Raw genomic sequence first — 22,380 nt, 5'->3', positions numbered from 1 at the left:
AGATTGCTTCTATAGCCAGCTTTTCATAATTTTTCTGTTTCCCTGTCATTCTCTACCATTCAAGTAAGTTAGTTCTTAACCACATGGGTCATTGAGGACATAGGATGGGACTATTTCAAGAGTCTCCCATGGAAATGTCTTCCTGGTGCATGTGGAGGAAGACTGGTACTTCTCAAATTCCTGCTGTGGGACCTGGCCATATGAGTAAATCGCAGGGCACTGCATGGAACAGTTGTTCTGGATCTTAATACATTTCACCTGTTCTTTTGTAGAAACACAGCCAGAATGAGGATAGCACCCACCACCATCCATCTGTGGCATGCTTGATACTTTCCACATGATTTTGCACAAATTTTTGGTAGAACACTTTTCCCTTTTCACACTTACTTTAGGAGAATGAAATAGAACCCAGCTTACTTTCATAGCAGCTATAAGGAAAACCTGCTTAGCTGTATGTTAGTTGAATTGAATATGCATTAGAAATGTTGAGGAGAAGATAACTTAAGAAATCAAGCGTATGCATATTTATGGCAAGACCTTCGTTTTTCTAGCGTGAGGAGTGGGAAGTCAAGAGAGGTAGGGACAGGGTAACAAGAAAAATAAAAGAGGGTCCCTGAATCATCTTCTCAAAAAAGCTTAAGAGAGCAGAAAGAAGGCAAGAAAGAAGTACAGATGAGCAAGTGAGCTTTGAAAGCTATACACTGAGCTTATCATATACTTAGAAAAAAAAGCAAATTTATATAATAGAAACTATAGTTTCAATGTGAAATCCTCCTTTCTCTCTTTTCACTAGGTATATGGAATGCCTTTTGGGAGCAGTTAAGAATAAAAATAAAATTTTAAAAAAGAAATCAATACTCAAATTTGAAATTCTTGTTTGATTCCTGCTTGTAAAAATCATATTGTGAGAATAGTATTTGGATATCTTGATTAATGCTGTGGCATTACAGGAAAATCTACTGTATAGCTTTCTTTAAGTTTGTTAAAAGTCATTTAAATAGACCAGTGATGGCTTTCATTTCTTGCTTACTGTCATCTGGTAATCTAATTAATTGACACTTATATTCTCACAGCAGTTGGGAGGAGGGTGGTAATGTGAAGAGAGTATAATTGGAGCTAAGAATTGAATAGCTAAAGTTCTTATGCCATCGACGATTGGAGTTTCTTGTTCAGAAAATGGAGATGAGGTAGGAAGACCTCAGATCCTGCCACTGTTGTGTTTTTTGCCTTGCGGGCTCATACCCTGTTGTTCTATAACCATCAGTAAGGTCAGAGTTCTGAACTGGTGAGACAGGGGAAACAGAAGGCAAGGAAGAGTGCCTGGAGCAGAGGAAGGATGTATATAAAACACTCATTGAAATGATGACATTCCTGACTGTTCTTGCTCCACAAATGGCAAATAAGCCTAGCTGACAAGTAATATGTTGTTACTGATACAGAAATAGAATTGAAAGCAATTTGAAGCCTGGAGAAAGTCAAGAACACTAGACAAAGATTGAAGATTTTGCTTTGGCAAAGAAGTCAAGTAATTTTGGGGAAGGACTGTCGACCTTGGATTCAAGAATTTAATTTGGAAAAGGGAAGTCACGTCATTTTGCTCAGGAATTAATGCACAAGCCCATTCTACTTTGCTTTTTATTTGAGAGTGGGAAATGAATAAAATAAGCTAAAATAAAGTACTTATTAAAAACAAAAAAAAAGAACCTCCACAATATGCTCACTCCCCTTCCCAGAAAAATAAAAAAGACCTCCAAGGTGTCATTGTTTCTGGAAAGAGTCAGCCCAGTTTTCTAGACCATTTTGTTTCTTTAGTGTACTTCACTGGTATTTATAATATATATGAAAATATAATATTATAAATATTTATAATGAATTCTCAGAAGCACTCATTTGATGAAGTGCTATTGGGGAATCGAAGGAAGATTGAGGGGGCAGCTAGGTGCACAGTGATAAAGCACCAGCCCTGGATTCAGGAGGACCTGAGTTCAAATCCGGCTTCAGGCACTTGATACTTACTAGCTGTGTGACCCTGGGCAAGTCACTAACCCTCATTGCCTTGTAAAAACAAAATAAAACTTTTTTAGTTTTGAGTCAGCTCTTCAAAAATTGGGAACCTGTGTGTGGTTTATATGATGATTAATAAAATTCATTAACCAGCCACCTTCCTCCATGCAAAAAATAAAAATAGAAAAAATAAAACAACTGAAAGTTTAATTTAGTTTTAAATGATTTTTTGTGTAACCACTAGAAAGGGCAAAGATAGATAAGTGGGATACTTTTAAGCTAAAGGAATGAGAATTAATGTAAGGGGAAAATAGGAAAACAAAGGAAAAGTGGAGGAGAGGCATGACAGAGGTGACAGTAGCCTCTCAGATTTATTGAGGGTTGGGCAACCTTTGGTCACATTAGTGTACAATCTATTTTTCTTAGTCCTTCCTTATTTATATTTCCCAGGGGAAAAGGTAGATGATATTCTGTTTTGGAGATTGTTAAAATACACTCTAGCTTTTTTTTTTTTTTTTGGCGGGGCAGTGGGGGTTAAGTGACTTACCCAAGGTCACACAGCTAGTAAGTGTCAAGTGTCTGAGGCCGGATTTGAACTCAGGTACTCCTGAATCCAGGGCCAGTGCTTTATCCATTGCACCACCTAGTCACCCTGACTCTAGCTTTAATTGAATGGCCAGTAATAGGTTTAGCCCAAGCCTCTATGGCACATTGTTTAGATATTGATGGCTTAGAATGAGTGTAAATAGCAATTGTTTTTTATTCTGGCCAGAAACTCTGAAGGTCTTCCTGCCCAGATTGATATCTTTGGGCTGACTTTTGTCTCAGTTCTTACCTAGCCCATACTCATTGAATGGGCATGGCCTCAGACAAACTGAGATCTGAGAAAGACCTTAATTTTAAAAGCAAGGTCACCCACTGCATCCTGGGCCATGGGCCAGTCTTCTTGATGTTTATCTTGCCACTGGACTCCAATGACTGGAGGAGAGAGTGAGGCTGATGACTTTGTGCAGCTCTGCCTTACTCAGATCCAACTCACATGTAGCTCAAGACATCAAGCTCATGATGTCATTGGTCCTCTTTGAGAACAAAAGACAGACAATAACAAAAAAAATACAAGGAAACTTTCCATGTGGTTTAATCTAGATTGGCCTCTTAATTTTCTGATTTATCCTATAATCCTCTCTCTGGACTTACTTCGTGATGTTGCTTTCTGTTCCTTGGGCCCTGGGAATGCTTTTGTGGTACAGCAGTGTCCACCCATGTATCTTCCAATGTCTTCATTGGTGGGAATTATTCTTTCCAAGAGCCCAGAAGAGAAGGAATTGAGATTCTACTGCTGTTTTAAAGAGGTTATGTTAGTTTTGGGTTCCACAAATCCTAGATTAGGAGAGACAACATTGTAAGCATGGAGTCAGAAATGTAGTGTGCATGAGGGGCCATAGTGTATAAACAGCCTAGAACTTGTCCCAGATCTGTCTTTTACTCCTATCACATTATGTCTTGTATCATAATTACTTATTTAGTTGTCTTATCTTCTCTCCCCCACCCCCATTAGATTGTCCTTGTGGACAGGCTGCATATTTTTTTATTTCATCCCCAGTGCCTTAGCATGGTGCCTTGCACATAGGTGCCACTTAATAAATGTTCATTGAACTGAGTTGACTGAGAAGGTAGCATCCATGGGGCCAAGTTTGGTCATTACCCCCAGGGAAAGGGAGGAAATAAGACAGCAAAAATATATACATATGTCTGTCAGTCTGGTCAAGTATAAGAAGTTCCAATTATTTCAGAGGGTTTCAGGAACCAGAAAACAAAAGGGCAGGGAGAGCTGTTCTCTGTTAGTTGACAGGTCACTACTAGGGCAGGGGGTGCATCTAGGGCTCTAGAGGAAGTCTTCCTGTCAGTGAATTTTTTCTTTGGAGAGGCCTGGAGGAAATTGAATGGTAGTAAATTAGTCAGTAGATAAATAAGGATTGTAATGAAAAAATTTGGTCCACAGGGTAAAACTTTTCCTGATAACAGGATAAGATTGATACTTTCTTCAAGTAATAGATGGTTACTGACACATAACATTACTAAGACCTGGGCAAGTGAAAATAGGGTTATTGGAAATATAGAAAAACCATCAGATTTTCCAGGTAAGAGAGTAGGTAAGAGACAATTTTGTAAAGAGTAATTTCAGTTGAGTGATGAGGTTGCAAGCCAGATTGTAAAGGGTTGAGGAAAGAGTGAGATAAGAGGAAATGGAAGCTTTTTTTAGGAGTTTGGCTAAGAAAGGGAGAGTGATATAGGATAATAGTTTAAGGGATGGTAGGGCCTATTGAAGGTTTTTAAGGGTGGCAGAGACTTGGGAATATTTGAAGGCAATAGAGATAAGGGAGAGGTTGAAGATTAGAGAAGGGGAGGGAATGATTGAGGGAGCAATCTACTGGAGCAGACTGGAAAGGATGTGATCAAGTGTATATGAAGAGTGATCTAGACATAAAGGGTGACACCACAGGCAAATTAGAAAAGGAAGGAATACTTTACTTGTCAGATCCTGTGGAGAGGGGAAGAATTTATGACCAAAGATGAGATAGAGAACATTATGAAATGCAAAATGGGTCATTTGTATTACCATAAATTAAAAAGTTTTGTACCAACAAAATTAATGCAACCAAGATTAGAAGGAAAGCAGAAAGCTGCGAAACAAATTTTACAGCCATGCGTTTCTGATAAAAGCCTCATTTCCTCAAATATATAGAGGACTGAATCAAATTCATAAGAATCTACAAACATTATCCAATTGAGAAATGGTCACAGGATAAGAATAGGCAGTTTTCAGATGAAGAAATTAAAGCTATCTACAGCCTATGAAAAAAAATGTTCTCAATCACTACTGATTAGAGAAATGCAAATTAAAACTACTCTGAGGTACCACCTCACACCTATCCAATTGGCTAATATCACAAAAAAGAAAATGATAAACATTGGAGAAGATGTAGGAAAATGGGAACACATTGTTGGTGGAGTTGTGAACTGATCCAGCCATTCTGGAGAGCAATTTGGAACCATGTTCAAAAGGCTATAAAACTGTGTATACCCTTTGACCCAGCAATACCACTACTAGGTTTATATCCCAAAGAGATCATAAAAAAGGGGAAAAGATTCACTTGTACAAAAATATTTATAGCTGCTCTTTTTATGATAGCAAAGAATTGGAAATTGAGGGGATGTCCATCAATTGGCTAAACAAAATTGTGATATATGAATGTAATGAAATATTATTGTGCAGTAAGAAATGATGAGCAAGCAGATTTCAGAAAAACCTGGTAAGACTTACATGAACTGATGCTGAGCGAAATGAGAAGCACCAAGAGAACATTGTACACATGTAAAAACAACATTGTGTGATGATCAACTGTGAAAGACAGCTCTTCTTAGCGATGTACAATGAATCCAAGACAATTCCAGAGGACCCATGAAGGAAAATGCTCTCTACATCTAGAAAAAGAACTATGGAGGTTTGAATGAAGATTGAACATACTATTTTCACTTTTGTTATTGTTTGGTTTTTTTGTTGTTTGTTTCTTTTATCTTTGTTCTGATTCTTCTCTCACAACATGACTAATGTGGAAATATGTTTAAAATGATTATAATGTATAACCTATCTCAGATGGCTCTCTGTCTTGGGGTGGGGGGAGCAAAGGGAGGAGGGCGAAAAATTTGGAACTCAGAAATCTTACAAAAATGATGTTGAAAACTATCTTTACATGTAATTAGGAAAAAAATACTATTTTTAAAAAAGTGTCCATGGATGAGGCATTGGTCTTTAGAAAGGAGAAGGGCCACCTCATTATCAGAGACTGAGGGGAAAGGAGTGAGTTGGGGGATGAGGGCAAGGGGTCTTGAGATGAAAATAAGGGGAGAAGAGTGAGCTCAGGGTCTTAGATTCTCTGTAAAATAAGCAGATGAATTCCTCAGATTGTGTGTGTTTGTGTATTGCATGGAGTCTCAAGAAGATAATGTTTGAAAGAGAAGGTTTGGGATAGCTTCACTAAGGAGTGAACCAGGAATGTTTTTAGGGGAAGTAAAAGAATGACCTTGCTGCTGTGAGGACCCAGTTTAAATTAGCATACATTTGTACCAATCCAGTCAGTACAGTTAATGTGGCTTGATCTAGTTCTGTTCAAGCAGTCCCTTGCATGGGAAAGAAAGGGCTTCACAGTTTAAAACTAATAACAAGGGCTGGGTTGGCAAGAAACGAGTAGTGACAGAATAAGGGGGACAATTCAAGAGAAAGAGGACAGTTTGAGTTGAATTGGGCTAACTACTGGGGTTGAAAATTGTGTGGGAGATGGGTAAAGGGAAAGAGTAATATAAGGATAAGGACCTGAGAAAGTGTTGAGGTGGGGTAGAGGGATTGGAGGTCATTTATGAGTACCTTCAATAGATTTAGGAAGGAGAGAGGTATAGTGAGAGATGGCACAGTAGGAAATTATGGTCCGACAGGAATATCAGCGTTTTTGATGAAGGAAGTAGAACATTTGTGAGATCCAGGGTATAACCATACTTCATTGTAATTGAGGTGGAGTCTTAGGAGTAGGTCTTGGGATTTGAAGAGATTTATGGGAGTTGGGAAGTTTTGAGGGACCCATCAACCTGAGTGAATCCCCTGGTCATGTGTAGGACTTGGAGAGGAGAGGAAGACAAGTGAGCCAAGTGCTGAAGAAAGAAGAGAGAAATGATTACGGAACCAGTACACTTTAGTTTCGTGAGCTATAATTGTGAAAAATTTTAATAGAGTGCACTTCAAAGGAGGGAGAGGTTACTGAGTACTAAAAGGAGGCACTAAATAAAGGCAGAGAAGTTGATTTTGAAAGTGGCTTTGGGTAGCAAAAGTATTCCAAGTTTAGGATCAGTGTGTTAGGAGGGAGGTTGAGTTTAGCTGCAACCAGCACTGGAGAGGATGGCCAAGGATGCGGTGTCATCTGGGAGAAGCTTCATTTCACTGAGAGCATGAAAGGAAGTAAATTCCAGAGGGCACAGTGGAAGGAGAGGACACAGATGTAAGGATCATGTCCTCAGTGACTCTTCATCTCAACTTCCTTGTGGTAAAAGGAGGGGCTTTTTTTGCTTGAGTACTGAAAGAAAAGGACCATTGTAGTCACAGATTAGTAGATGTCTCAATATAAGGAAGATTTTCCAGTATTTAAATTGTTTAGAAAGTGGAATAGGAATGTAAATGGGACTAGTACTATTATTCAAGTCATACTTTATCAAGGTTACTAGATGAACCAGCACTAAGATATGGTTGTCCCCCAAGTGTTCCAGGCCTAAAGATAGGATGTTATATTGGAGATGCTGTAGAAGGGAAATCTCCTCTCAAGTAGAGGTTGGCCCTAAGGACCTGTGAGGTTCATTCTAGTTGAGAGTCTGTAATCACCGTAGGACTGATCAAGAATGGAAAGTTCTAAAATGAGTCTGAAGAACAGAATTGATTAGTTTACAAATGCTGTGGAACCAGTTAACATGTTAGTTTGGGTTTTTTACATTTGTAGAGTTGTATTTTTCCCCCTTAACGTCTTGTTACTTAAAACGCTTTTTAGACTTTTCTTTAAGTGAATATTTGGGTTTGCTAGTTCTTTCTTATTTTTGTTGATATAAACTGAAAATCTCAATTTCCCCATTGTTTCAGTTGACTTTTTGATAAAATATTTTGAAAATGCTTTGGAGAAGATGAAATTTTTCTTCACCAAGCACCATGTTGGACTGACAGTCTTTGACACCAGCTCTGTAGATATGATCCAGTGCTTTTGAGTACATTAGAAATATTCTAATGAAAGTCTTCACCTTCTATCCTGTTCAGTGATGAAAAGAATATATCCTATTTTTTGATCCTTAGTTTCTTTTCTTTCTTTCTTTTTTTTGGGATAAGGGTGGGTCAGTTTGGGTTAAGTGACTTGCCCAGGGTCACACAGCTAGTGTCAAGTGTCTGAGGCTGGATTTGAAACTCAAGTCCTCCTGAATCCAGGGCTAGTGCTTTATCCACTGTGCACCCAGCTTACCAGATCCTTAGTTTCTTAACTTAGAAGTAATTGGTTTCAGAAAGAGAGAACATTTCTTTATTAGTTACAGAAAAGGCTATTATTGTTAAAAACTTGACTATCTCTGCAAAAGTCTGATGACTTCAGTGATTTCCTCTAGTCAGACCCTTAGAGTACAAGGGCTGTATTATATTCAACAAGCTTTAAAAAGGATGTGGAGGAAACTGAGAGAAGATTCTGAAAAAAATGGCAAAGAATGGGTCCCTGGGAAGAAAGGGTTAAAGGAATTGGGACTGTTTAGTTTGTGAGGAATAAGAGAATGGATGTGTGTGCTGGCTTTTATGAGGATGATAAGTAGAAATTCTTAGTTTTGGCGGCTCAAACAAGGTGAAATGGGCTTTAATTAAAGCAGCAGGAGAAATTTCAGTTGGTTATAAGGAAAAGAACTTTTTTATTAAAAGTGGGCTCCCAAGAGGGATATGGTCTGTGTCTTGAGATCGTCAAGAAGACATAGTAGTAATATAAACATCTAGCATGGAACTTGATGAGATAATCCCTCAAGATCCCTTTCAGTTCAAGAATTGTGAAATTCTGTGACCCCTACCTAATGAATCAGAATGTCCATCTGGTCATGTCTTGAGTTTGGTTTTATTCTCTTTGTCATAGAAGATTAAGATTGCTGCCCTGCGCATGTAACACTAGCTGTGTGGAGAAAACTGACTTCGAGGAATTCTTTCTAAGTAAGTGGATTGTTCTGTAGTAGTTTCTGAAAAGAAATGGAATTGTTTTGTCTAGTAGGATGGCTTTGATTAGAATCACTATTCTGGAAGACACTATCCATTTTTGTATAAAATTATTCATAACTGTAGCATTTTTTCATAACTGAAAAACCAGGTGTCTCACTTTTAGATGGTACACATTCACTGTTTTAAAAGCTGTGATTTATTTTGAATTTTAAAAAATTTAATGTATAACTATCAGAAGAATATACAGTGATATCTTTATTTTATCTTTTCAAAGTAAATTGAAGCAAATACCTGTGGCGTTTCAGAGAACTTGAAATTACAAATTCCACAGGTTAATCTTGGGCTATTTGGGAAGATATTATAGTACATTAATCATACAAGCATGACAGCAGTCATGATCCAAATAGGACAGACATTTTCATTGTTTATCTATAATTAAAACAACAAATGAATGCATTCCTGGATACTGTTCTTTTTTTTTTTTTTTTTGGTGGGGGCAATGAGGGGTTAAGTGACTTGCCCAGGGTCACACAGCTAGTAAGTGTCAAGGTGTCTGAGCCCGGATTTGAACTCAGGTCCTCCTGAATCCAGGGCTGGTGCTACTAGCTGCCCCCTGGATACTGTTCTTCAACAGATAAATATAATTGATTACAAAAACTGTATATATTTAATGTTTTAACTCTTATTGAAAAACAAATAACATTTTTAGGGCTGCTTCATCCAATTTAACATTAAAAAAATTAAAATGTTTGATTTATGCATTTAATGTAATCTATATGTTCCTCTTTGTGACTTTCTTTGTTCCTTCCCCTCTCCCCTTTTGTGTTGGAAAAAAACACTTTTTCCCCCTTTTTGGTTCTTTATTTTATTTTATTTTATTTTTGGTGGGGCAATGAAGGTTACATGACTTGCCCAGGGTCACAAGGCTAGTAAGTGTCAAGTGTGTGAGTTCGAATTTGAACTCAGTTCCTTCTGACTCCAGGGCAGGTGCTTTATCCACTGTGCCACCTAGTTGACCCCCTTTTTGATTCTTAAATGTTTTCTCAATATAGAATCAGTTCAGAGGGAGGAAACAATGTCTCTATACTTGGAGAATTAGCCATTGCTTTTAAGAACTATACTGTTTCTGCATTAGTACAGTTTTTGAATCTGTGTTTTAAGTGACTTCCCCCAGTTTGTTGATGTTATATTCCTTAAGTTGTCATCAACTAACATATTACATATTGGTACATACTTAGCCCTATAATTTATTGCATTTGGTATGATGTGGCTGCTAATTGTTCCTGTTCTTCAATAGGAATTTAATCTAGTATTAAATATTTTGGGAAGAATTTGAGCTCATGGCCTATTATGACATATTTACAAAAGTTTTATAATAGAATTACATAAGTACATACATTTGTAGTCCTCATTATATAAGTGGTTTTGAGCTTTAATGTAACTTAAACTATTATGTATGAGATATAAAGTCATTCAGCTTTATAGCAATGATACTGCTCTTCACTTAAAAGATAATCTGAGTTCTCCCTTTTGACATTGTATTTAGAACTTGGGCCCCATTCTTATGAACAACCTCAGTGGCAGCAAATATTTGTTCCTTGAGGTTGAATTCTCTTTTTTGAAATAGACTAACATCTTTCCAAGTTGAATTTGGTATGAGAGATGGTTGAGTATTGGGGTTAAAAATGAGGGGTTGCAAAGTAATGAGGCTGGTTTTCATATATGATTTGTGAACTGGTTCTGAAGGCAGTTCTAATGGAAGAGCACCAAGAATGTTTTGAGCAGTGGCAGTCGTCTTGGCATGACAACCAGGTGGCCTTTTGAAGTGATTACTTCAAAATGGACACTTAGAGAATCCTAAAACTAGAAGGGACAAGAAAAATTAGGATTACTTACCCAAGGGTAAAAAACCAAAGCTCTGAGGAAGGGGAGTGATTCCCAAGATCTCATATTAAGTGAGTAGCAGAGTTGTTCTACAACTCCCAGTTAAGTGTTCTTGCTGCCTCCTAAAATTAATTTTACTACCACCCACATAAAATAGTGTCAGAGGTAATGCTTTGATTCATTCTGACAATTACTTATTTGTATATATATGTTCTGATATAAAATTTAAAAATCATCTTAATTTGCTTTATAGCTTCATCTCATATGGTTTCCTGACCTTTCCTCTTTCGCCTTTCCTTTTTTACCTTTCCTTTTTCCTTTTTCTTTTTCTTTCCTTTCTCAGGGATTTAAGGCAAGTGCTTACCCAGAGTAGGACACCTAAAGATGTGCATATAAATTTTAATTCTCAAATATTCACTGAATCATGATGCACTGACCTTCCACAGAAACTACATGTAATTTTTTTCCCTTCAGTATTTGATACTCTTGCTAGGATGGCCATAAATCAGGTGTTTGTGCCCTGATATGGCAGTATTCTAGTACACTTCTGTTCTTTCACTTTTTTCCTATCTTGAGCAGTGAGCTGGCAGCCCCCAGAGGAGAAAACTGTGACCCAAGTCCTGCTCCTGGCCAGGATGCCTCATAGCCTGAGGGCTAATTCTGTCTCTGAGATGTTTGGGAAGACTAATCTGGGGCTTTTGGGAAGGTTTGAGGTAGATGTGGTAGCAGAACAGATTGTCCTTTAAAATTAGCCAAATTTCATTTTCCAGATTGAAGGAAAAATTTCCAAGAAACCTCAGTTTCTCCTTAGGGTAGTGAGCTGCCCAATATCAACCTAATTCCATATAGACTTGGTCAGGCTGCCTAAACCAATATAATACTTGTTTTAATTTTTTGCCTGCTTCTCGGAGCCTAGAATGTATAGGCAATAGAATGAAGGGTTTTACTTTGTTGCTACAATGAAGAACATGATATGGTGGGAAGGAAGACTGCACTGGGAGGCAGATAGCTGAGGTCTGCTACCTGGGCAAATCATCCATTCTCTCTGGGTCTCACTTGTCTCATCTGTAAAATGGGAATGATTATATTATAACTGTCTGAAGAAAGGGAGTTGCCCCACATAATCTCTTGAGGTCCATAGATCCCTATAATGCTATGCACACATCCATTGTCATTGATCTTTCTTTTTCCCCCTCCCCAGTTTTCTCTTTCTGCCCAATTTTAGGCATCCCTAAAGTAACTCATGATAGCCAAGGTGATCTCTTTTGGTGAGCCTTGAGTTCCCTTAACTTCCTCTCCACCATCAGAAGACCTGCTTTTTTCTCTTCCCCTTAACTATTGCTTCTCTTTGTTATCACTTAGTTTGTATTATTATGTTTAAGTAATTACTCTGACACAGGAGATGCCATCCCTGCCTTCCATGAATTAGGGCGGCTAGGCATAGCCTTGATCATATTAAACCTCTTTATTCTGCTTCCTTTTGTTTAAGGATAAAACTCTGCCTGCCTTCACTTAGGAAGGGGAGATTATCTGCCAGGAACAGTTGGAGAGCCCTAAATTGTCTTTCAGCCAAAGGTTGTTCCAAGCAGATCTGAGATTTGGCCTCTTAAAAAATTGAAAGATTTGAGAATCTGGGCACAGAACTGGTTTGTGGGTCCTGGAACCAGCTGGAACCCCTGCCCAGCTTTGTCAGTGAGTGGTGAAAAGTGTTCTTTTCACTGGGCTGCCACAGGGCCAAGGGTGGCAGCACTAGCTGTTGAATACCATGTCCTTTGTTGGTCAGGCTCTGACATCCTTCAGCACTATTTCTTTCCCCTGGGCCTTTTCTTCTTGAAAGAATGCTCTTCTTGCTATTTGGGTAGAGCTGTTATCATATTTATCTCTGTAGCACTTCTTGTCACCATAAAGCCAGGTTGCATGAAATTAGGAGAAAAATGAAGTCTTTTTCCCCCACTCATCTCTAACTAATATGATTAATATTTACCATTTCCTTTAGTTAGTTAAAAACATTTTGAGGAATGGTCCATAGGCTTCACCAGACTGCCAGAAGGATCTCATCGAACATAGGTTAAGAACTCCTGCCTTTGAGACAATAGGAGGTGTGAAATAAAAAAGCCTTTTTATTGGCTGGGAGAAAGAAAAAAGAGAAGTCTAAATCTTCTTGCATGCTTTTAAAATTGCTTTTGGGGTCTCAAGGGGACCTTTGTTATATGGAATCATTAGAGAACATTGTCTACTAAAAGCTGTCATCTTTGCATATTTTCCTATGCTTAGTGTGCAGTTTTGAACATAATAAACAATAAATAAATGGTAGTTGAACAAATGAATTAATGAATTGATCAGCTTCCTACTAGCAATTAAAATGCAGTAAATGCTATTTCACACTTTGCTTTCAAAGTACCTTCATTTAAGAAATATTTTGCTGTTGTCTTATAGGGTGCCAGATGCCTGATAACATTCAACTCTTGGTTCTTCTATACTCTGCTTTCATGTCTGGTAAGTGAGCCTTTGAAATAAGTTGACCACATGGGGTTTTTTTCAATCCTGCTGACTTGCAAGGGTATAGACCGTAGCAGGACTGAGCATATAAAATGACGTTTTGTTCATGGCTGAAAAAACTGTTCGCATTCATTTTCTTAACTGGCTTGCTATTAGCAAATTTTTTTTTATTAAAGGTCAAAATCATAGACTTGGAGAGAAACTCTAGTTTGTAGGATTTTCTCAAAGAACTAGTGCCCCAGGAGCACAATTATCAGGGTCTTTTGAGAGCCCTGCTGAGGCCTCGGCGGAAAGTTCCCTCCGCAGCTGTTTTAGGAAAGACCTCATTTACGTAAAAGTGGTTTAAAATTGTGAAATTTGTGGTAATTTTCATTGCTGATCATCAGAAACCTATAAGAATTATAGCGCTGACATTATGCCTGGAGCTCTACAGTGTGCACAGAGGCCAGGTTTTTGCCAGGTTTGTTGCATGTAAAAATATTTAACACCTTAAACAGTATATTTTTTCTTCATTTGTGAAATCGGTAGCCAAAAAAAATCAATTTTTCATCTAACGTTACTTGCTGTTAAAGGTCAGAAGGATATAGGAGAGACTCTGAAGGTGGGGGTGGGTAGTGTATTTATCAAACTGCCAGATTGGGGGAAGCCAAATTCTGCAGAATTAAGTTTACTGCTCTAACCAAAGGGAGCATCTGAGGAGCTTGTGGAACTGCTGCCTTGTAAAAGGCTCCTTGTCTGAGACAGGCTCATAGGACTGACTCGTACTCTGTTGAAAGGTTTCTTGGTTTTGATAGTTCCTGAAATGAATCTTACCCTCTTCACTTCTGGAGCCCCTAAAATTGGTGAAGATTATGCAGCTGATAGCTTTTGGTTAAAGGCTATGGAGCAAACCCCTAGGCATTAGTGCTTAGAAATATGACTTTGGTGTTTAGTCAGGTGGCAGTACCACTTGAAGAGCCAAGCCTTAGGGAAAAATATCTGGTAGGGGTGGTGGTTGCCAAGCAAAATCAGTGAGAAGAGAGACCACTTTATTGGTATAGGTCACGGTACTCAATATGATGCAGTGGAAAGAATTTTGGTCTCAGGAGAGAGACCTAGGTTCTAGTTCTGGAAGTGCCATAAGATAGTTGTGTATTCTGGGGCCAGTGATTTCCCCTCTTAGAACCTCACTTCATGTCTTATAGAGAAGGGAATTTGTCTGTTTCCTTGGGAGAACAACTGAATCTCTATACAGTGTTTGATCTGAAGCTAAAGAGGTAGTACTCTTGGCTCTGACTACTAGCTGCCTCTTGGGGTACTCTGGGATCTGCCTAATCAGTCTCCATCCCATCCAGGTCAAAGTGACCATCCCTACGTTTTTGTTAGGGCTCTTTAAAGCTGCCTCAGCCTGGTTGATGAAGCACTGAGTTCACACTCATTATGAAATCGTAGTTGTCCTGGCCTTGATATATGTGGTTGGCCCTAGTTATATCCACCCCCTTCCCCCTCTACTCTCTCTCATCCCCTCCAACTCACTCACTTGCATAGGTTTTTGTTTTTGTTTTTGTTTTTACTTGATGTGTTAACGAGCCTCTTGTCTATAATGCCCAGTGGCCTATATGACACTTTACAGAAATTGCATAACTAACCACATAGCCCAGGGTACTAGTACCTCTCTTCCAGGAGCTTGTCCTGTAGTAGACAAGTCGAAGCCAGGCCAGGAATTATTAGTGTTTGGAGGAGGCTCGTGGTCAGATGAGATGGTTTCAGGAAGGGCCTCGCCCAGTGGGTCTGTATTTGTGGGTCCTGTGACCCTGTACTCTCCAAATGAGAAGCAGGCTTGGAGAGTAAGTGGGTAGAGGAAACCAGGCGGAGATAGCCATGTACACAGCCCCGGGAAAATGACAGCTTGCCAGCCAACAAATAAATAACCTCATTCATTTCTCACACTGCCGGCACTTGAGTGCAGCCATGCAGGCTTGATTTGTTTGGCCTCCAAGGAGAGCAGCCAGTCCAGCCGATGGCAGGGTAAGGATTCCTTCCCAGCAACCAGAGTGACAAATCTATCTGAGTGCCCACGATCTTTACACTGAATTCCAAATCCAATCTGGGCTAAGCAGCTTAGAAACTACTGCAGGGGAAAATGAAGGCCAAAACACAACTGGCATTGTCAGAGGGGCCAAGTAGAGAAGGGCAGGATGCTGCTAGCTGCCAAGGCATGGCAGGAGGTCAGCTTTAGGAATAACAAGAATACTTTCCTTCCAGATTTAGGCAGAAGAACTCAGGCAAAAAGGAGGGAATTCATGGCTAGAAAAACCTTCTAACTCTATAGAGGGAAAAATGGTTTTAGCCTGCCTCCTACCCACTTCTGCCCACCAGCAGTGAGGGACTTATGGGCAACTTCTTTGTTGTCACATGGACATGTATATTGTGGAAATGGAGTGGGTGTTGTTATTCCAACAGCCAGTTAGAAGGGTTTCTTCTCTCTTAGTCATTATTATTAACTCCTCTTCCATGTGTACTTTCCCCTTCTTCTCTCCCTTCTCTGTTGCACAGAGCATTTGGGGGCTATTACAACTGGAATTTGAACATGATTCTCATAGAGCAGCTTTTCTCAAATTGTTCACATAACCTTGCTCTGTCATAAGATGTGAATAAGGAGGGATTTCAGTAGACTTTTTTTTCCATGGGAACCAGTCTCTGAAATATTAATATAAATGAATAGGGAAAGATAGTTCTACTTGCCAATGTTGGGTTTATGTGCAAGTTTTTAGGAGTTATGACAAAGGAAAGTATATGCTTTTTAGATTCTGATATAACCTAACTTACTTCATCATGTTAGAATAAGATTGAGCTGAGAAGTCATAGTGTTGATTAAAAAGCCAAGACAGGGCAGCTAGGTGGCACAGTGGATAAAGCACTGGCCCTGCATTCAGGAGGACCTGAGTTCAAATCTGGCCTTAGACACTTGACATGTACTAGCTGTGTGACCTTGGGCAAGTCACTTAACCCTCGTTGCCCTGCCCCCCCCCCTCCAAAAAGCCAAGACAGCAGGAGTGGATACTAATTGTTAATCCTCCATCACTTGGGCAAGAGCTTTATGTGTTTTTGCTTATTTGTCTAAGAAACATGTGAATTTCTGAGGCCAGTTTTTCTTATATGGTTAATAAGTTTCTGCTGACTTGAATGGTCACCTTTATGATTGTTAACGTCTTTTTTTTAAATGTAATTTTTCTTGGTACCTTTTGGCGGGGGGCATGAGCAGCTAGGTGGAACAATGCATAAAGTTCTGGGCTTGGAATCAGGAAGACTCATCTTCCTGAGTTCATATCTAGCTGTGATCCTGGGCAAGTCATTTTCACCCTCAGCCTTAGTTTCCTCATCTGTAAAAAGAGTTGAAGAAGAAAATGGTAAACCATTCCAGTATCTTTGCCAAGATGAAGAATCAGATATGACTGAGAAACGACTGAACAACAATGTTTTATTTTTATATTACCTTTATTTCAGAAGTTTCTTTTCTCCTTCCATATGCAGAGAGCCATACCTTACAGTAAAGAACATAAAAAGGAGAAAGAACAGTTCAACAAAATTAACCAGCCCTGTTCTAATATTATTCATAATGTTCCACATCCATAGTCTCTTCCTGTTTAAAGAGGTGGATTCTCATAATGGATAGTAAATTTTGTTCTAATCCCTCATTTTTATTCTGTGCTGTACAAAAAATTAATTATTAACTAATCTAGTCTAAAAAATTATATATTTGGATTTGTGAAAAATTATAACTATATGAAAAATGATAAGTTTAGAAAAATTATAATTGGGCCGTAAGTCCTGCCGCAGTCGACATTCAAATGTGGAATATTTTTGATGACTAGGGCTAATTTGGGGGGGGACTAATCTATGGAAGACTAATCTGGGGACTTTTGACTATTTGGCTATCTGACTGCTATTAACTTAGCATGGGCCTAAAGTTCCACCACACTGCTCCACTCCCAAAATTGATAAGCAAAAGATTAACAAGCCTCTTAACTAAATAATCAAAGAGTTTATTTATGAAATACTATTTAAAATTAAGAATACAGGGAAATAAAATGTACAACCTGACTGCATTTCGGTGCTTCTCTTTCCACTGCGTCTCTTTCCCACCCGCTGCACCTGGAACCAAGCTAATCCGCCAGTCAGGGCTACGGCTAGGGGGGATGCTCAAGCATCCCATGCCTCAGCACAGGCTATGCCAGAGCCCGGCCTGGACAAGTCCAGGATCTCTCGGATAGCTCTGCGCTCAGGGTGGAGGGAGCTGGGGGCTTTTTCCCCCCAGCTGTCTGACCTGGCATCTCATATAGCCCACGGGGCTTTTTGGCTCAGCTGAAGCAGAGGGGGAGGGGCACCAGCACCTCCTACATAGAAAAGACCCTGAGGGCCTAAGGCTTTCTAATCTCAGCCTAAAGGTAGGGTCCCCAAATCAAAATAAATTTCTTTAGTGCTTGTTTTTGTATTTTAAGTGTGTTTCTAGTAAGCATCAGATTATGGAATTTTGTTTTCTAATCCAATCTGTCACTCCTTTGTTTTACTGGATGTTTAATCCATTCACCTTTTTTTTTTTGGGGGGGGGGGTGGGTGAGGCAATTGGGGTTAAGCGACTTGCCCAGGGTCACACAGCTAGTAAGAGTTAAGTGTCTGAGGTGAGATTTGAACTCAGGTCTTCCTGAATCCAGGGCTAGTGCTCTATCCACTGTACCACCCAGCTGCCCCAGTCCATTCACATTTAAAGTTATCAGAGCTAGGTTTATGTTTCTCCACTTGTTTTTAATACTGGTTTGTTTTTCCAAATTAGGATTTTCCCCCCTTCTTCCAATGTAAAGACAGTATGTTATCTTTTAAATTATTTTAGCTTAATCATTTTAAAGCCCACCCTATTCTCAAGATTCTCTTCCCCATACATTTCGAATCCTTCCACCTCACATTTGTTACCCATTTTCTGAGATTTGGAGTTTGCTTATTAGTTTCCTTTTTCTTTTTATATAGTTATCTAAATATTCTCTTTTTTTTATTAGTCAAGTAAAATCTCCCTCCCTTCTCCCCTACACTTTTATTATTAGTTTTAATTTTTATTTTCTGCTCCATTTTCTAAAAAGGATTTCTTTCCCTCTTTCTCTTTTCTTTCATGGCCCTTATGCTTATCATTCCTTTTTTAGTTTCTTCATTCCTCATGGAATTAAAGTTTCTGAGGTACTTATTTTGAGTCCCATCTTTTAAACAGTTTCTCTGTTATTGCTTTGTAGGTCTTCCCCCCCCCCCTTCTTTTCTTAGAAATACCAAGTCAGCAGGTGATAGGGAGAATAGAAGTATTGCTGCATGGTAGTTTTCCTGTGTCCCTGATTGTGATTTGTTGTTACCCTTTGCACTCCCCATGATCATTTTTTCCCTATTTGCTATGACCTTTCCTCTCTAGGTCCATGCCCTCCCATTCTTCTGGGGCTCAGTTGCCCCCATGAGCTCTGATTCCTCTTTGCCTTAGGTAGAATGAGGGGTTTCTTTAAGTACCAGATCCATGTAGGATTATACCCATTGTAAGGTTTTCATCTCTGTCAGATATTCCTCTTTACCTATGGGAGCAATCTTCAGTGGTGTGAAATGGAGGTGCTATTGCATCTCTTCTTCTCATTTCAATCAAGAACTCTTGCTGCTCTACCATTTGTCTTTAGGTACTGCCATCTCTGGACTTGCAGTTAAGATTCCTGAATGATTGTGCTCATATTCAGGTCTTTCCACCCCCAGGACTAACCCTGAGGTTTCTGGACTTTGAGAGGGTTGCGCCAGCTCATATCTGAGGTTCCTTCCAGCTCTAAATTCATAATTTTCTGATTTGTGTTTAGTTTTCTTTATATCTTCTTTAGACTGGACACTAGAAGATCCACCACCCTCTTTGATAAGTCCACTTCAAAGAGAGGTTGCTCTAGATTCACAATAGACTGAGTAAATAAAAGCCACTCCCTAGGTACATTGTCCTTTCTGAGAGAAGATTGAGGACATGTCCAAACTCTACAGAGGGAGGTGGTTTACTTTTTGTAACTTTTTCATGATAATTAGGCTATATTCTGATTTACCATCCACCCAATTTAAATATCATACTGCTTAGAATATGGTAAGTGCATAATCATGGACATAAAGTAAAGGCCTGTGAAATCAAAAGAGTGAGAGTCAGGTGGGAGAAAGGAATCAAGCTGCCAACATAACATATGCTGTAGTTCAGCTGTATGCTGAAGGATCTCACAGAAACTGGCAATGTGGAGGCCCTCACTGAATTCTGATTTTTGATTATTGGGCTTGAATCATAATCAATCTCATCTTCCCTACAAGAGAAGATTTCAGAAAGTCTTAAATTTCTTGATTTTCACTTCACCCCCACCATTTCATTACCCTGAGATAACCATCAGCCGGGATGGTATCCATGGAATCCAGGGAACACGCTGTCCTGTGAAACAGAAACTATTTCACCTCATGTCCATGAAGTTAGAAAGTTTATGGTCTGAGAAAAGCTGTGCCTTTCAAACTTCAGGGGCAGGTGCATTAACAAACTACTAAACTTTCAAATAAATGAATTCCATTACCTCACTATTGCCATTGATGAATTGGCCCCTGACAGCACTTATGCATCAGAGTATAGAGCGTCTTTTCAGGTGAAAGGCCAACAGGAATGGGGTGATTAACCTCCAGAAAACCATATGAGAAATGAATGTTGGTCCCTTTACCCAGTTTGATTTTCCTAGAGTTGAGTATTCAGTACTTTTTATAACCAGTCCCCATCTCATCCAAAAGCAAATTTCATAGCATCATAGACTGTCAGAACTAGAAGATACATTAGAGATAATTTCGTCCATCCACATCATGAAGTATACGGCACCCTCCTTGCCTTTAAAGCTCTCATAAGGAGGCTAGAATTCTAGTTCAGGCTCTACCCCTGATTCTTTGTATGACCATGGACAAATTCCTTTTCCTTCCTAAGCCTCAATTTGGGAGTAACTTATTTTTAAGATCCCTTCCAGCTCTGGCAGCATCTAAACCGAACATTTTTTTTTCTTGTTTTGTTTTTGTTTTTGTCTTTTTTGTGGGGCAATGAGGGTTAAGTGACTTGCCCAGGGTCACAAAGCTAGTAAGTGTCAAGTGTCTGAGGTCGCATTTGAACTCAGGTCCTTGTGAATCCAGGACCGTTGCTTTATCTACTGCGCCACCTAGCTGCCCTAAACTGAACATTTTAAAGCTTCCTGGTTTGGGAGGAGTCAGTAAAGGGTGATTAAGAAAAGGAAGAAGGGATGAGAAAAGAGATAAAGGCTAGCCATCCAACTTCCTTCTTTCATTTTGACAAGTGCTTCCAGCCAGAGCCTATGTGGACTAGCTGGCCAACTGTGAAATCTGTTATTCTTATGGACTGTTTGCAGAATGAACAGAAACGCTTACATTGTTAATCTCTGTGCTTGAAACCTTTTAACATGTGCTCACTCTTCCATTTTATTATTCACACATCCAGAGTGCTTGAGTCTTCTCCTTACATAATTCTTGAGTGGCTTTCTATTATTGCCTATCAAGTAGAATTCAGATTTTTTGCTTGTCATTCCACGTATCATTGGAAAAGGTTCCTTTCTACTCATAGCTCATGTTGCTTCCTTTTATACATTCCATTTTTAGCCGGACTGGCCTATTCTCTGCTTCCTGAACAAACTGTGGTTTATTCATTCAGCTTCCATGTTTTTGCTCAGGCCTGAAATATTCTCATTCTCTGTATGCTTTTAGATTTCCCTCATGTGGAAATGCTGCCCATTTGTTTAAGAGCTAGATCATTGAGTGTTCCAGGTTCTGTAGTCAGTAGTAATAACTTGCTAAATGGAGAAGAGAAAAGATGAGACCCTGATTACAATTCAAGGTCAGTAATCAATATAATATTGTGGTCTGCAGTTATTTCTTTGTGCTCACTTCTAGTGCACATAAAAGCTTCATAAGAACAGAGTTTATATCTTTAAATTATTTTTGTTTTCTTTTTAAAAAATAAACTTTTATTAATGTTTTTGTTTTTTAAAAAACCCACCAAACTATTCACCAGTATTCTTTCCCTGTCTCCCAGTGGGCTGTCACAAAACAAATAGGTTTTTTTTTTGTTGGTTTGTTTTTGTTTTTGTTTTTGAGAGGCAATGGGGGTTAAGTGACTTGCCCAGGGTCACGCAGCTAGTAAGTGTTAAGTGTCTGAGGCCAGCTTTGAACTTGGGTCCTCCTGAATCCAGGGCCGGTGCTTTCCCCACTGCGCCACCTAGCTGCCCCCCAAATAGTATTTTTTAAAGACGAAAATAGAGAAAAAATCAGCAAAACTAATCAGTACATTAAAAACGCATGACAACATGTACAGTGAGTGCACTAAACTTATGGACCTTTCACTCTCTGCAGAGGGAGTATCTTCTCATATCTCTTCTTTGGAGCTGTGCTTGTTTTTGTAATTTTATAGTATTCCCTTTTGATTTTTTTTTTTATGGTTATTAGAAACCCAACAAATAAACAGACCTAAAATGAGAACAAGAGAAGAATTATAAAAATGAGATTGAAAGTAAATAAACTGGAAACTAAACAAATAGAAATAACAAATAAAATTAAAAACTGGTTCTTTGAAAAGACTAAATATAATTGATAAACCTGTTAATCTGATTAAAAATAAGCAAAAAATAAAAAACCAAAATAGCACACACAAAAACCCCAAGATAAAATAACACCAGAAATATGCTACCAAATCTGAGAATACAAAAGAAATAAAAGAATACTTTAAAAATGTAATATATCAAAATTAACAGGATACCAGATAGAGAATTTTAATAATCCAATTTCAGAAAATGAAATAAAATTAGCTATAAAGGAACTACCAGAGAAAAAATATTGCTGGTTATGATGGATTCACAAAATCTGTCAAACTTTTTTTTGGGGGGGGTGAGGCAATTGGGGTTAAGTGACTTTCCCAGGGTCACACGGTTAGTTAAGTGTCAAGTGTCTGGGGCTGGATTTGAACTCAGGTCCTCCTGACTCCAGGGCCAGTGCTCTCTCCACTGTGCCACCTAGCTGCGCCCCTTTCAAACTTTTAAAGAACAGTTGGCAACAGTAATGCATAAGTTATTCTCAAAAATTGAGAAAGCATACTACTCGACTCCTTTTGTGAGATAAATATTTTCCTGATACCTAAAACCAGTACATTAAAAAAGCAT

At 38.8% G+C, this 22,380-nt stretch overlaps 1 protein-coding gene across 1 annotated transcript in view; it reads left to right on the top strand.

Annotated features, from left to right (window-relative positions):
- LOC122738887 (ubiquinol-cytochrome-c reductase complex assembly factor 1) overlaps positions 1-22,380 on the top strand; it is a 122,985-nt gene that overhangs the window by 30,580 nt on the left and 70,025 nt on the right. Inside the window, 4 exon segments of the mRNA XM_043980773.1 lie at positions 8,700-8,726; positions 8,728-8,773; positions 13,100-13,116; positions 13,118-13,154. Coding sequence (XP_043836708.1) covers positions 8,700-8,726; positions 8,728-8,773; positions 13,100-13,116; positions 13,118-13,154 — 127 coding nt within the window.

Source organism: Dromiciops gliroides, chromosome 2, assembly GCF_019393635.1.
Source record: "Dromiciops gliroides isolate mDroGli1 chromosome 2, mDroGli1.pri, whole genome shotgun sequence".
NCBI lineage: Eukaryota > Metazoa > Chordata > Mammalia > Microbiotheria > Microbiotheriidae > Dromiciops > Dromiciops gliroides.
Note: the sequence above shows the minus strand (reverse complement) of the source record. Positions and strands in the feature narration are given on the sequence as shown.